The sequence below is a fragment of the Lithobates pipiens genome, unplaced genomic scaffold (assembly GCF_037356315.1).
Source record: "Lithobates pipiens isolate NorthernLeopardFrog02 unplaced genomic scaffold, aLitPip1_a1.2 Scaffold_13, whole genome shotgun sequence".
Classification (NCBI taxonomy): domain Eukaryota; kingdom Metazoa; phylum Chordata; class Amphibia; order Anura; family Ranidae; genus Lithobates; species Lithobates pipiens.
Genome location: NW_027507718.1, coordinates 4,962,522 through 4,976,163, shown reverse-complemented (window position 1 = coordinate 4,976,163; position 13,642 = coordinate 4,962,522). Strand labels below are relative to the sequence as shown.

General features: G+C 38.2%; 1 protein-coding gene across 1 annotated transcript in view; it reads right to left on the bottom strand.

The window, feature by feature from the left end:
* Positions 1 to 473: 473 nt before the first annotated feature.
* LOC143975995 (protein FAM240B-like) overlaps positions 474 to 13,642 on the bottom strand; it is a 149,060-nt gene continuing 135,891 nt past the window's right edge. The window contains exon 3 of the mRNA XM_077478521.1: positions 474 to 3,021. Coding sequence (XP_077334647.1) covers positions 2,934 to 3,021 — 88 coding nt within the window. The 3' untranslated portion in view covers positions 474 to 2,933. The remainder of the gene's footprint in view (positions 3,022 to 13,642) is intronic.

Below are 13,642 nucleotides of genomic sequence, written 5' to 3'. Positions count from 1 at the left end.
AATTGTGACAGAGAAAATTGAGTACTGTCTGTGATACTTTTTTTATTTGCACTAACATACAATTTTTTAGGACAAGCTTTTGGGGTATTCCCCTGCTGGGACCTTGAAGAAGGGGACATACCCCAAAAGCATGTCCTGAAAAATTGTATGTTAGTGCAAATAAAAAAAGTATCACGGACAGTACTCAATTTTCTCTGGACTTGGGTAAGAAAGGATAAGTTTAAGGGCTAGTCTCAGGGGTTGATTAAGGTCAGGTCATGTAGATGTGTTGAATTTTTTTCCATTCTCATTTCCTTGTGCTGACCACTTCCAGCATCAGTTTTGCAATTCTGAAAGCTAATGAACATATTTCAGTATAATATTAACTATGTTGTCCAAATACATCTAAATAAGCTTAAAATCAAGTAGTCTTATGAGATTCAAACAATTCATCAATAAGTACTGACACTCATATCTATCATACAAAGTAGTGATCTCTGTGGTAGTTTTTGTTTATTTTATTTAACCATTTATTTGATGCTGACAATTGTTTCCACAGCACTTTTACAGAAAGCATCAAACCATTTACCATCCTCTTGAAGGAGCTTACAATCGAATGCCCTTTGTGAAGAAAACAGTTGACCTACAAGTCATTTGTGGGTAGAGATACAAACACGACAATACACAGGTTTCCTACATGTAGTATCCTTGGTGGGAAATTGGCAATTATTTCAGAATAGAAGTGTTGCAAGGCATAAGTTCTAAAAAGTATTGTGCAATGTTAACATGCTTTCATGATGTATAAAGAAAACTCTATCAATTCTTGTATACAGTACATAATTGGATGTATTTCATCATCCAATCATGTGCAAGCAAAACTCCTGTTTTTTTGTTTTCCTTGCATGTGATTGGGTATTCTTTACAAAGTGAATTTTCACCACTTTCACTAAGCTAAGGGAAAATTAATTTGCAAAGTAAACAGTCCATTTTCCTTTGGTAACTCAACCTCAATATGTGAGGTCAACGGTGCATACACATTACAAATGTGTAATTCTAAAATCCTACATTTTTATTTTTTAAAGAAGAATCATTCTGCAGTTATGCATTATAGTTTAAACAATGATCCCCTCTTCACTTGCCTGTGTTTAAAACCAAATTCAACAATTGTATTACTATATTGCAGCCAGGTTGCATAAACAGTAAATCATGTTTTTTTTGTTTTTTTTTAATAAACTTGTGTGCTGCAGAATTTGTTAAAATTGCATGTTGGCAGTAAGTTGAAGAACTGTACAGTACACTGTGGATCTGGACTGCTACTTAACTCAGAGTGCAACGCAACATAGTGCATAGTAGTGCAACATGCATAGTACTCCAATCAATGTCTTTAGACTCCTTGAACAGCTTTTTTTATATGGAGTACTCTGCTATGGGTGTGTTAAAATGATTAATTTCCATAATGCTGTGCTCTCTGTTGATCAGGGGTATGTTAGTTGTACCAGTATGCTGGTACAGGTCATTTTAAATCTGCAGTACATTAAAAAAAAATTAAATAAAACACTGACACATTCTTTACTGCTAATACAGCCTGACTGCATTACATTCATTTTGAACAAATGATTCAGGTGGGCTTTATTTTATTTAATAAAAAGGTACAAAGATTGCCGATATGCGGTAACACATATACAGTATAGACACATACTTGAAGATAAAAGGTTAGATCACCTAAAAATGTGTTTCTATCAACCCAAATGTTAACGTCATTTTTATAGTCATATTTTCTAATTTTTTATATCAGCAGTTCCTTTGGATATGTTTTCTAGCGTTCCTGTGCTAATCTCTAAATTAGCGACAGCCCAAACTGTAAATTGACAATAAATTTGTCCTTGGTGGAGGCACATTGGATCAGGAATTATTTACAAGAATCCGTACATCTGTTATTTTAATTTAATTTAGTCCATTTTGGTGGTCTCCTATTTATAATTTCTGATAATTCAATAATCCAGTTCAGAGCTGGTTTATATCAAATTATAAAGTGACACTATTTGTGTAATATTAATTTCTATCCATTAAACTAATTAGGATATGTGCAATAAATATACTGCTTGCACAGTGTTTTATGTGTTACGAGGGTTGTTGGTTGACCTCCTTGAATGCAAGCCATGCCCTGACTCAGTCGACCTGCACAATTCCCACTACTGTTCTAGCAGCAAATAATATGCTGTCTTGAGCCTTATTATACATGATTTATGAAGGGAAAAATCAAGGGGGAGACATATAAAGCAAAATGCTATTTTTTTTTTAAATACCACACAAGGAAATTGTGAGAGCTCTGTGTACACAAGCAGTGAATTTTAGCATTCTGTCCGGAAAACAATACAATAACCTTTGTAATAAAAGAGCATACTATGATTTTAGACACATCAAATGTTTGTTATTTATCATCCAAGCACACAACGGCTTTTTAACAGACCCCATTTGGGGCACACAATTTTAAAATTATCCAGTCGTTTAGTAATAAGGATAGTGTTGGTGGCTGTTTAGCCATATCAATAAATTTTACCATCTTCATAGGACTGTACTGCATCTTATATCGTAAATCATATTGAATCCTTCCCATGAAACACATTTATAAAAAAAAAAAAAATAGCCATTCTTTGAAAACATTCATAGTAAAGAAAAAGTACCAGGAAACTGGTAAGATATATAATGAATTTCAAATATTTTCAAAAGCAAATTAGTAGACAAATCTCATCTATATATTGTTTCTGATATGTTAGTCCAAGTTATGTTGCAATGCTATAAAAAAAAGGTAAACGTTAATTGCTTTTATACTGGCCCTCAGCTAATGATCCCATTTGCAATAAGCTACTAAGTAGACATGTTGTAATTATTCAGTATTTATGCTGCAAAAGCTATTATCATAGCAAGACGTAAACAACGTAAGGATGGCGTTTTCACGCATTTGCCTTATTGTTTTGATTCTGGCTTCTCATCATTTCAAGTCTTCTTTTTTCCAGCCTTTCTGCCCATTCATTTCGGAGCCTACAAATGAATAATAATTAAATAATCTGTAATGAACCTGGGATTATAAATGTATAACATGCATACGTATATACTATGGGGTAGATTTACTAAAGCTGGAGCACTCAGAATCTGGTGCAGCTGTGCATGGTAGCCAATCAGCTTCTAACCTGAGCTGCTTCAGTTAGGGTTTGACAATAAAACCTGGAAGCTGATTGGTTTCTTTGCAGAAGTGAGCCTGATTTTGCATGCTCCAGCTTTAGTAAATAAACCCCTGTGAGGCCCATGGATAAAATCTGCAAGAAATGAAAAAGATAATGTTGCCCAAAGAAATTAATTCAATAGTAGAGGTGGTTTTATTAACTAATTATAAAATGAAATCAAACAGCTTTTTGGGAGCCTAGCCGTGTACAGGACCCCGGAAACCAATCAGGATTTCTAGGGGCGTAAATTTTTGATTTCACTCCTCACTACCTATCACAGTTTTGAAGGCCATAAAATGCCAAGATAGCACAAAACCCCCCTAAATGACCCCATTTTGTAAAGTAGAAACCCCAAGCTATTTGCTGAGAGGCATGTTGAGTCCAGTATTCACACAGTATTTGCACAGCTATTTTTCAAACACATTGTTTTTGGAAAGAACACACCTTTTTAATTTTAATGCACTAAAACACACTATAATGCCCAAATGTTGGATGAAATAAAAAAGGTGATCTTATGCCAAGTACATGGATACCAAACATGACATGCTTTAAAATTGCACACAAACATGCAGCGGCAACAAACTACATACATTTTTAAAAGCCTTTACAGGTTAACACTTTAGATTTACAGAGGAGCTCTACTGCTAAAATGACTGCCCTCGATCTGTCCTTCGTGGTGATACCTCACATGCATGGTGCAAATGCTGTTTACAGATGACATCAGACCGACGCTTGTGTTTGCCTTTGCGCGTAAACATGGGGGGAAGGGATGCTTTTTTTTTTTTTTTATTATTTTTTTTTATTTATTTTTTTAAACCATTCCTTTAATTTTGTTTATTTTTTTATCATTTTTATTGTTATCTCAGGGAATATAAATATTCCCTATGATAGCAATAGTTAGTGACAGGTACTCTTTTTTTTAAAAAATTGGGGTCTATTAGACCCTAGATCTCTCTTCTGCCCTCAAAGCATCTGACACACCAAGATCAGTGTAATATAATGCTTTCCCAATTTCCTAATGGCACTGTTTATGTCCGGGAGAAACCAGAAGTCATGAAATACTTATAGCGTCTGGTGTCTTAGGCCATAGTTATGATTGGAGTCATTCTGGTCTCTGATCAGCCTCTCATGCAGCTGGCTCACTGCATTTGCGTTGGGAAGGTGGGACATAACACCGTCTGGAAACAGAAGAGCTGTGACAATCTCTTCCTGGAATTTTAGGAAGGATCCAGTTCATCCTGACGCTTTGTATAGCACAAAAGCGTTCAGCAGAGCCAATTGAAATAAGACACTTTTTTGTCAATGAATACTAAAGTGTGCTACACCATGTAAGCCTGTATCATAGTCTATTAAATTCATATACACCTACAGACACATGAAAATACATAATTATACAAATGGTACTATCCAATAGGGGTATAAAAAATCCCCTTATACATAATTTCCAAAAAAAGTGCTTCTGTGGCAAACATTTATTAAATAATAACGTGACCACCTTATTGAAAAAATGTGCTGAAAGTGCATATGCATAAATAAATTCCAAAAAAGTGCTTCTGTGCCATACAGTTCTTATTGGAACAATTCTAATAAAAAAAAGTCCTGTAAGTAGTTTATGAAAATACTGTTGATAAAATGTATTAAAGTGCATATGCGTGATATCCAGTTGTGCTATTATTAGCATGCTCCTATATCCATTCTTGCTGCAGATCATGCATTGGTGCAATTACCGGTGACCCCCTAGGTAATGTGTGCTCACCTTAGAGCATGTGACTCAGCTGTTACACGCGTTTGAACCACCCCATGGTTCTGTGTTGGTTACTAGATCCCCGGGTTTATCAACAGTATTTACATAAACTACTTACAGGACTTTTTTATTAGAATTGTTGTTCAATAAGATTGTCATGTTATTATTTATTAATTGTTTGTCACAGAAGCACTTTTTTTGGAAATTACGTATAAAGGGGATTTTTTATAGCCCTATTGGACAGTACCTGTAACACAAATCACATGGAGTCACAATAGCACTTTAAACAAAAAAAAAAAAAAATTATACCTAAAAATGTGTACTGCAAATAATATTTGGGAAATAATTAAGTAGCACTAAATACAATTAATACGTGATCTGTATAAATATAATCACTATAAATATAACACCCAGTGATAATGTGCTATATAATAAACAAAGTCCATTGATAAAAGTGCAGGAAAAATAAACAATTAATATTCATCCAGTCCTTCAATCTTCCACCACACCGACGTCTCAGTGATTCCTCTCCCAATGAAAACGCACTCACCAACTGATGTTGCCTCCCACTTTCGTGTTTGGCTAAAGAGTAGATAGACCACACCGGGTCAATAACACGGTTAATCCCAGCCAGGCATATCCATATGTGAAAAATAAACAAAAAAAGTGTTCCACATAGCGTGATACTATTACTACTACTACTGATTTATTCAAATTTTTCACAACCACACTCCAATGTTTCCACTCACATGTTTTTGGTCTCTAAATTTACTGGTACAGTAGTGAGACTCACAGGAAAAAGAGATCCTGAATGTCAGCAACTGCTTCAAACACTACAGAAAAAAACTTTTAGCATTCTCAGGGATCAGGCCTGACTCTGCGAATGCTGCAGCTATGTGTTTAGTGTTTTTGTAAGTGACAATGATCGATTGATACTGCACTTGGGTGGGCTGGGCTGGTCTGGGTAGAGGGGCTAAACAGAGGTGCTAGCAGGTATCTGGTAAGATAGAGAAAATAGATATGGCGCTATACCTTTTTAAACTCGCTAAATATAGGTGTCATAAAAATGTACAGATTTTCCAGCTTGCTGGCTAATAATTTTAAACTCTTAAAATCCTGAATGAACCAAGATATACTAAAATAATAAACCCAATAAATGATATCGTGCTAAGAATCAGTCAATATTAAATGGTGAATACAAAAGTGAATATAAATTTTCCAGCGTGCTGGTTAATAAATTAATAAATAAAATAAAATAAGAATAAGAATAAGAATGAGAATAAAAAATATATATAAATGAGAATTCCACAATAAAATAAATAAATTAGATAGCTGAGGTAAATGGATGAATAATTGATGCTCTGTTACTAAACTCAATCAATAATCAACAGTGAAATTCTAAAAAATACTCAAAGTGCCTGTGACTGTGGTTATGGTGTAACCAAGTGCCTTAGCACTAGCAGGTATCTGGGCTGATCCCGCTAACACTTTTAGGGAACCCTAAACTGCTGGGGACGCTAATATAGATCTGGTCAGATATCGATCTGTTCAAACATTATACTACTAAGGGAGATATATGGTGCGTGTGTGGGTGTTAGCGCTACTGGCACTAATCTGTCACTGCCTGGGATGATGCAGACCCTATCTGACACTAAAACCTAACTAATGTTACCTGCCGGGTGATCAGGGGGTTAAACCTTTATTTAGGTAATATACGGCGGGTGCCCTGACACTATAAAAAAAGAATTAGCTAACTAGTGTCACTGAAACACTAATATGGTGATCACTGGTGACAGGGGGTGATCAAGGGGTTAAACCTTTATTAGGGGGGGGTCCCTACACCTATCTGGGCCTACCATTAAGTACCCTAACACTGATTTTTTTCACTAATGACACCAGTACAGTGATCAAAAAAATAGTAGACTGTACTGAGTGACCCAGTGACAGGGGGTGAAGGGGTTAACTGGGGGGGAGGCGATCGGGGGGTGATCGGGGGGGTGAAAAGTGTACCTACGTGTACTGGTGTCAGTGCACTTACTCTGAGACTGAGATGTCTTACACAGGCAGGGGAAGGATTTCATTCACCAGAACCAATCACCAGGTCCAGGAAAGAAATTATTGGCTTGGGCCTGGAGGCTGATTTGTTCTGAAGCGATCAGTTGTATAGGTACGACGCAATGCTATAACTCTTTGCCCAGCCGGGCCAACCTGCCGCACTATAACTGCGGCGGCTGGTCCGGAACTGGTTAAATGACTCCCTGTGTGATGCTGTTTTGCTGAGTTTCGTAGACTGTCTTATATCATTGGTAACTTTTTTTGTAGGACCACCCTTTTAGGCAGCAATAGGGATGGGTGAAGTTTTTTCAAACCCAGTGGGAAGTTTACAAACCTTAAACATAGTACCAAACCATATTGAGGATCTGAATCTTGCTTTTTTTGCTAGTCTTTTTCAGTGCCCAGCTACCTGTATCCTTTTTAAGGTATTGTCAAAACACATGCAGGTAGCTGGTCACTGCAATGTGGGAGATGTGTAGACCACTGCAAAAAATAAACACTGTTTAGTGTTAATAATATGAGGTTTTTGTCTCCTGTTCTCCCATACTCTGGAACATCCCTTACTTAAAAAATTTCCTCTCCACGGCTCTCCAGACAATCCAGACAATTTTGGCAGGTCACTCGCGAGTTTTCCCTGTTTGACTCATGTCGTGCAGATCACCCAACAGAGCGCCAATACTCCCATTACTCCACCTCTTTCGCGCACACGCATGGCTAGACTACATTTTCATAAACGCCCCCTCCTTGCGGGTACTTGTTAAAGTGGACATCCTGCCCATATCATGGTCAGATCATGCTCTGATCCTTTTGAAACTCAAACTAGAACCTTCCAAGGTCAAGCAATGCCACTGGCAACTTAATGACTTTCTTTTGAAGGATCTCGCAAGTAGGACAGAGTTAGAAAACACTTTAAAACTATACTTTGTAGAGAATAGTGCCCCAGAGTGGAACTCTCTGGGAGGCACACAAGACAGTGATACGAGGACAGTGTATAGCGGTCTCAACGGCCTGGAAGAAAAACATCAGGCAACCGAGACAGCAGACAGAGAAATTATACACCTCTGAGCAGTTATCAAAAGTATAGATACAGGCAAGGTTGAAAAAGCCCTTCAGAGACTACGTCAATTATATTGTGTATATATATATATATATATATATATATATATATATATATATATATATATATATACATATATATATACAGTGCCTTGCGAAAATATTCGCCCCCCTTGAACTTTTCAACCTCTTGCCACATTTCAGGCTTCAAACATAAAGATAGAACATTTTTCTTTTTTGTGAAGAATCACCAACAAGTGGGACACAATTGTGAAGTGGAACAAAATCTATTGGATTTTTGAAACTTTTTTAACTAATAAAAAAATGAAAAGTGGGGCGTGCAAAATTATTTGGCCCCCTTGCGTTAATACTTTGTAGAGCCACCTTTTGCTGCGATTACAGCTGCAAGTCGCTTGGGGTATGTCTCTATCAGTTTTGCACATCGAGAGACTGAATTTCTTGCACATTCTTCCTTGCAAAACAGCTCGAGCTCAGTGAGGTTGGATGGAGAGCGTTTGTGAACAGCAGTTTTCCGCTCTTTCCACAGATTCTCGATTGTATTCAGGTCTGGACTTTGACTTGGTCATTCTAACACCTGGTAACGTTTATTTGTGAACCATTCCTTTGTAGATTTTGCTGTATGTTTGGGATCATTGTCTTGTTGGAAGATAAATCTCCTTCCCAGTTTCAGATCTTTTGCAGACTCCAACAGGTTTTCATCCAGAATGGTCCTGTATTTGGCTGCATCCATCTTCCCCTCAATTTTAACCATCTTCCCTGTCCCTGCTGAAGAAAAGCAGGCCCAAACCATGATGCTACCACCACCATGTTTGACAGTGGGGATGGTGTGTTGAGGGTGATGAGCTGTGTTGCTTTTACACCAAACATATCGTTTTGCATTGTGGGCAAAAAGTTCGATTTTTGGTTTCATCTGACCAGAGCACCTTCTTCCACATGTTTGGTGTGTCTCCCAGGTGGCTTGTGGCAAACTTTAGACGAGACTTTTTATGGATATCTTTGAGAAATGGCTTTCTTCTTGCCACTCTTCCATAAAGGCCAGATTTGTGCAGTGTACGACTGATTGTTGTCCTATTGACAGACTCTCCCACCTCAGCTGTAGTTCTCTGCAGTTCATCCAGAGTGATCATGGGCCTCTTGGCTGCATCTCTGATCAGTCTTCTCCTTGTCTGAGCTGAAAGTTTAGAGGGACGGCCAGGTCTTGGTAGATTTGCAGTGGTCTAATACTCCTTCCATTTCAAAATGATCGCTTGCACAGTGCTCCTTGGGATGTTTAAAGCTTGGGAAATCTTTTTGTATCCAAATCCAGCTTTAAACTTCTCGACAACAGTATTACGGACCTGCCTGGTGTGTTCCTTGGTCTTCATGATGCTCTCTGCGCTTTCAACAGAACCCTGAGACTATCACAGAGCAGGTGCATTTATACAGAGACTTGATTACACACAGGTGGATTCTATTTATCAGCATCAGTCATTTAGGACAACATTGGATCATTCAGAGATCCTCGCTGAACTTCTGGAGTGAGTTTGCTGCACTGAAAGTAAAGGGGCCGAATAATTTTCTACGCACCACTTTTCAGTTTTTTATTTGCTAAAAAAGTTTAAATTATCCAATAGATTTCGTTCCACTTCACGATTGTGTCCCACTTGTTGGTGATTCTTCACAAAAAATTTAAATGTTATATCTTTATGTTTGAAGCCTGAAATGTGGCAAAAGGTTGAAAAGTTCAAGGGGGCTGAATTCTTTCGCAAGGCACTGTATATATATATATATGATAAAGGCAACAAAGCCCACGCTTTATTAGCGCACAAACTCTGAAACATAAACATATCTCAGCCCCTTAGGCCCTACGAAACCCAGCTGGGACCCTTCACTTTTACCCCGATCGCATTGCCCAATTATTTCAAGATTACTTCTCGGACCTCCACAACAATCCCTCCATACTGCACTTACTAATCCAAGCAAGTTTTACTGACCAAGTGCGAACTTACCTCGCAACCAGAAGGGTGGCCACTTTACCAGCAGAAGCCCTACAGTCCCTTCAACTCTCCGATCACTGATAAGGAGATTTGTGAGAATTTGAAGCTCCTCCCAAATAACAAGGCCCCTGAGCCCCGATGGCCATCCGCATGAATGTTATAAAACCTTTGTGGCCAGCCTACTTCCACATATGACTCGTTTATTTAATGGATTCTTGGGTAAGGATGAAATTCCATGGGACAGGTAGACTTGACACCCCACACTCATCCCTAAACCTGATAAAGACCACACATTGAGTGGGAATTATAGATCCAAAGCTTTATTGAACTCAGATCTGAAAATATTTATGAAATTACTATCCCCCCTAGTAAATGAGGTCCTACCCTCCCTGATCCATAAGGACCAGGTTGGTGTTGTCCCAGGGTACCAAACAAGAGACAACACCAGAAGAGTCATCAATCTAATAGACATCTGATCTTTATGCCAGAATCAAGAACATGGAGGTTATGGAGTCCATGTTGGCTAGACTAATTGACTGGGTGGACTGACACAAGGCAACATGGGATCCTTGGCATCAACTGATGAATCCCCCTTGATTCCATGAGAACCCCTCCTGCTCTGTATACCGTAAGCACTTGGAGCCCAGGAGAGACAAGCCCAACTGATTGGAGCTTTTCTATATCTCTTCCTTTCTCTTTTATTTCCTTCACTCCCCCTTTTCCTCTCTTTTTTTTTTTCTGAAAAAAGCAGGCCACACAATTATAAATTACAGAACATTCTAATGGAATGTCTGACAGAGAAACTCTCACTGCTATTTCTCCAGCATTGTATCCTTCTGTTTTATAGAGCTGTAACCTAGCTAACTATGCCATTAGACTTTGTATCAATCCTGACGTATCAAGGACGTCTATGCCCTCTCCAGAGTTGTTTGTTATTACCACCTCTCTCTCTTTCCTCCTTCAACTGTGTTTTATACCTTTGTATTGAAAATGCTAAAATCTAATAAAAATTGTAAAAAAAAAAAAAAAAAAAGAGGCTTTTGATAAGCTACATCCTGTGAATAAGAGCCATGTTTTGCCAAGAATACATAGTTTAAAGTATAGGACATTTGCTTAAAGGAGAAGTATGTGCAAAGCTTATTTGGCCATACTTCTCCTATGGATCACAGGAGTGCCGTTTGTTCTATGCTCTCATGATCTGTTTTTAGCTGACATTATAGAGCTGGTCCATGCTCTGAAAAGATCTCGACCATATAGTCAGTATCCATCCAGAATCCACTGAGAGCCTGAGCCAGCCCCTCCCATCCCCTCCACAGCCCAACACTCCAGTGAGTGCTGGAGGAGAGAGTAGAGAGCTCCTGAATGATGTAAAAGGCTAACACTATGTTGGAAAAGAAGAATGCTCTAGCTCTTAACACCACCTTATCCTTTTGTAAGACTATAAATGGTTCCTTTTATGACAAAGCTGCAGGCGAAGAAACACACCCCACAGTGGTAATGGTAACAAGGAAAGCAATATTTTGAGTAAGACTGGAAAGGGGGATAGCCCTGATAGATCAAAAGGTAGTCTTTGAAGTGCTGACAGAAACAAATTCATATCCCACAGATTCACAGGGGAAGCAGCATTTGTAACATCCTGTACAAACTGGTACAAGGATAGTGGTGTGCTGTACTAGAGAATATGTAAATTTACAATAGTTGTGTATTGTGCAAACACGTAGAGATAAAATTCCAGTAAAACCAACGAGGTTGGCCAAGGTAAGTATAGTATATAGTTAGAAGTGTATATACAGGTAAGTGAATAGCGGCTAGTAGCACATCAGATATATGACAAAAGTAAAATATAATAGCGTAATTATCATATAGTCTCTTGGATCAGTGATTTGGCATACAGGTAAAAATAATTCATAAAAAATTGTGATGTTATGTGGTGATAATAAAACGTACAAAAATTTATATTTAGAATTAAATTAATATACGTAAAAAGTAATACAATTTTGTTTAAAAATAGACAACAAAGTGCAGTAGTGCTGAGGGCTGAATCCAAGTGGAAGAAAGCACAATTTGAACAATCGTCTAAACCGATGAATGGATATTTATATCAAATGTCCATATAAAGGTGCATATAGTGAAGTAAAGTGCTAACTATACAAAATTGCATAAGGTGCAAGCGAGCCGTGTAGCGACTATATCATGAGTCGCATAGAACATAAATAAACCTAAAACCGAAAAAACGCATGAAATATAAATGAACTACAGGTGTAAATAAAGTGCTAGGTGTTCTTCAATGTAATGGGTGGTTATTAAGGTGATCCAACGAAGTTCAGTGGGGTGACGTTATTTTCCGTGTGATCCTAGATGATCAATTTATGGGTGTCCCCTTACCTTACTGCTGTAAGGTTACAGCATATATTGAGTATATCTTTAGTTGTCCCTGGAGGTCTTTTCCCTTTATGGATTTTAATATGGCAATTCCTGTTTGGCGCCCCTCTCTTGTTCCCTATATGGTGCGTGGCCTCTTTAAGAGTCACTTTGGGGTATTCCCCATAGGTGGTCTCATGCCGAGTATCATATATGCTGGATTAAAGCATAAAGGAAGGATGCCCCATAGTGTAGAGTTTTTTAAAAGTGCAATATTTATTATAGAAATAAACTCCAGTTCAGGTACTCACAAACATAGGATGAAAAGAAGGCAGTGTAAAAACGAGCAGCGAGCTCGACCAGCGTCACTTCCGGTAGCGGTATTTAGTGGTTCTTATTCGTATTCTTGCCACGATAAGATTTCTGGGTTCGCCTTGCTATATACAACTGCTGTGAATCTGGATCAGATATCCCAGCATTAGGGAGGTTTAGTGTTCGAGGAGTAACCAAGCCTCAGGAGTTCCAGAATGTTGACATGATTCCTTTGGCAAGTCCCCTCTACTGATAAGCTATCTATGACTCCTCCTTAATATTTCAGACTGGCATCCATTGTAAAAATCCTCTAAGAGCTGGATGCTTTAGCCACCAGGCCAGGGATAACATACTTCTCTGTGTCAAGTGAGTTTGTTTGTCTAGAGGTTGAACCAACAACAATAGAATTTTGAGATGAAGAGATGTGGCTGAGAAAATAGGACTGCCTCAAAGGAGACTACCATAAAGCAGAGTTGGACAGCTATTGTACTGCAAAATTCAATTTTGGGAGCAGAGAGTCAGAAGTTTTTTTCTAGGGAAGAATTCTAACTTGAGTCAGATCCAAAATGAGACCCAGATATTTCAAGCATTGTGCTGGTTTACTGATTTCTGAAGGGTCAGGATCCAACTGAACCTTTTTAAGGTCTCGACTGTCCACATGACATTTTTAGTTAGAATCCTTGGCAACTGTTCCCTTAATAAGAGGTTGTTTGTATGTCCCACAACCTGAATGCCCTGGAAGTGTAACAAAAGCCAATACCTTGGTAAACAGGTGGAAGACATTCCAAATGGTAGGGCGGGCCACAAACTGGAAGTGCAAAAAGTAGGTAGCATTGATGTGCTGGTCAGTTTGAGACCTGCAAGTACAATTGATGTTCACAGAAATTAGATTGTGTCCCTGATGAAAGGAGGCT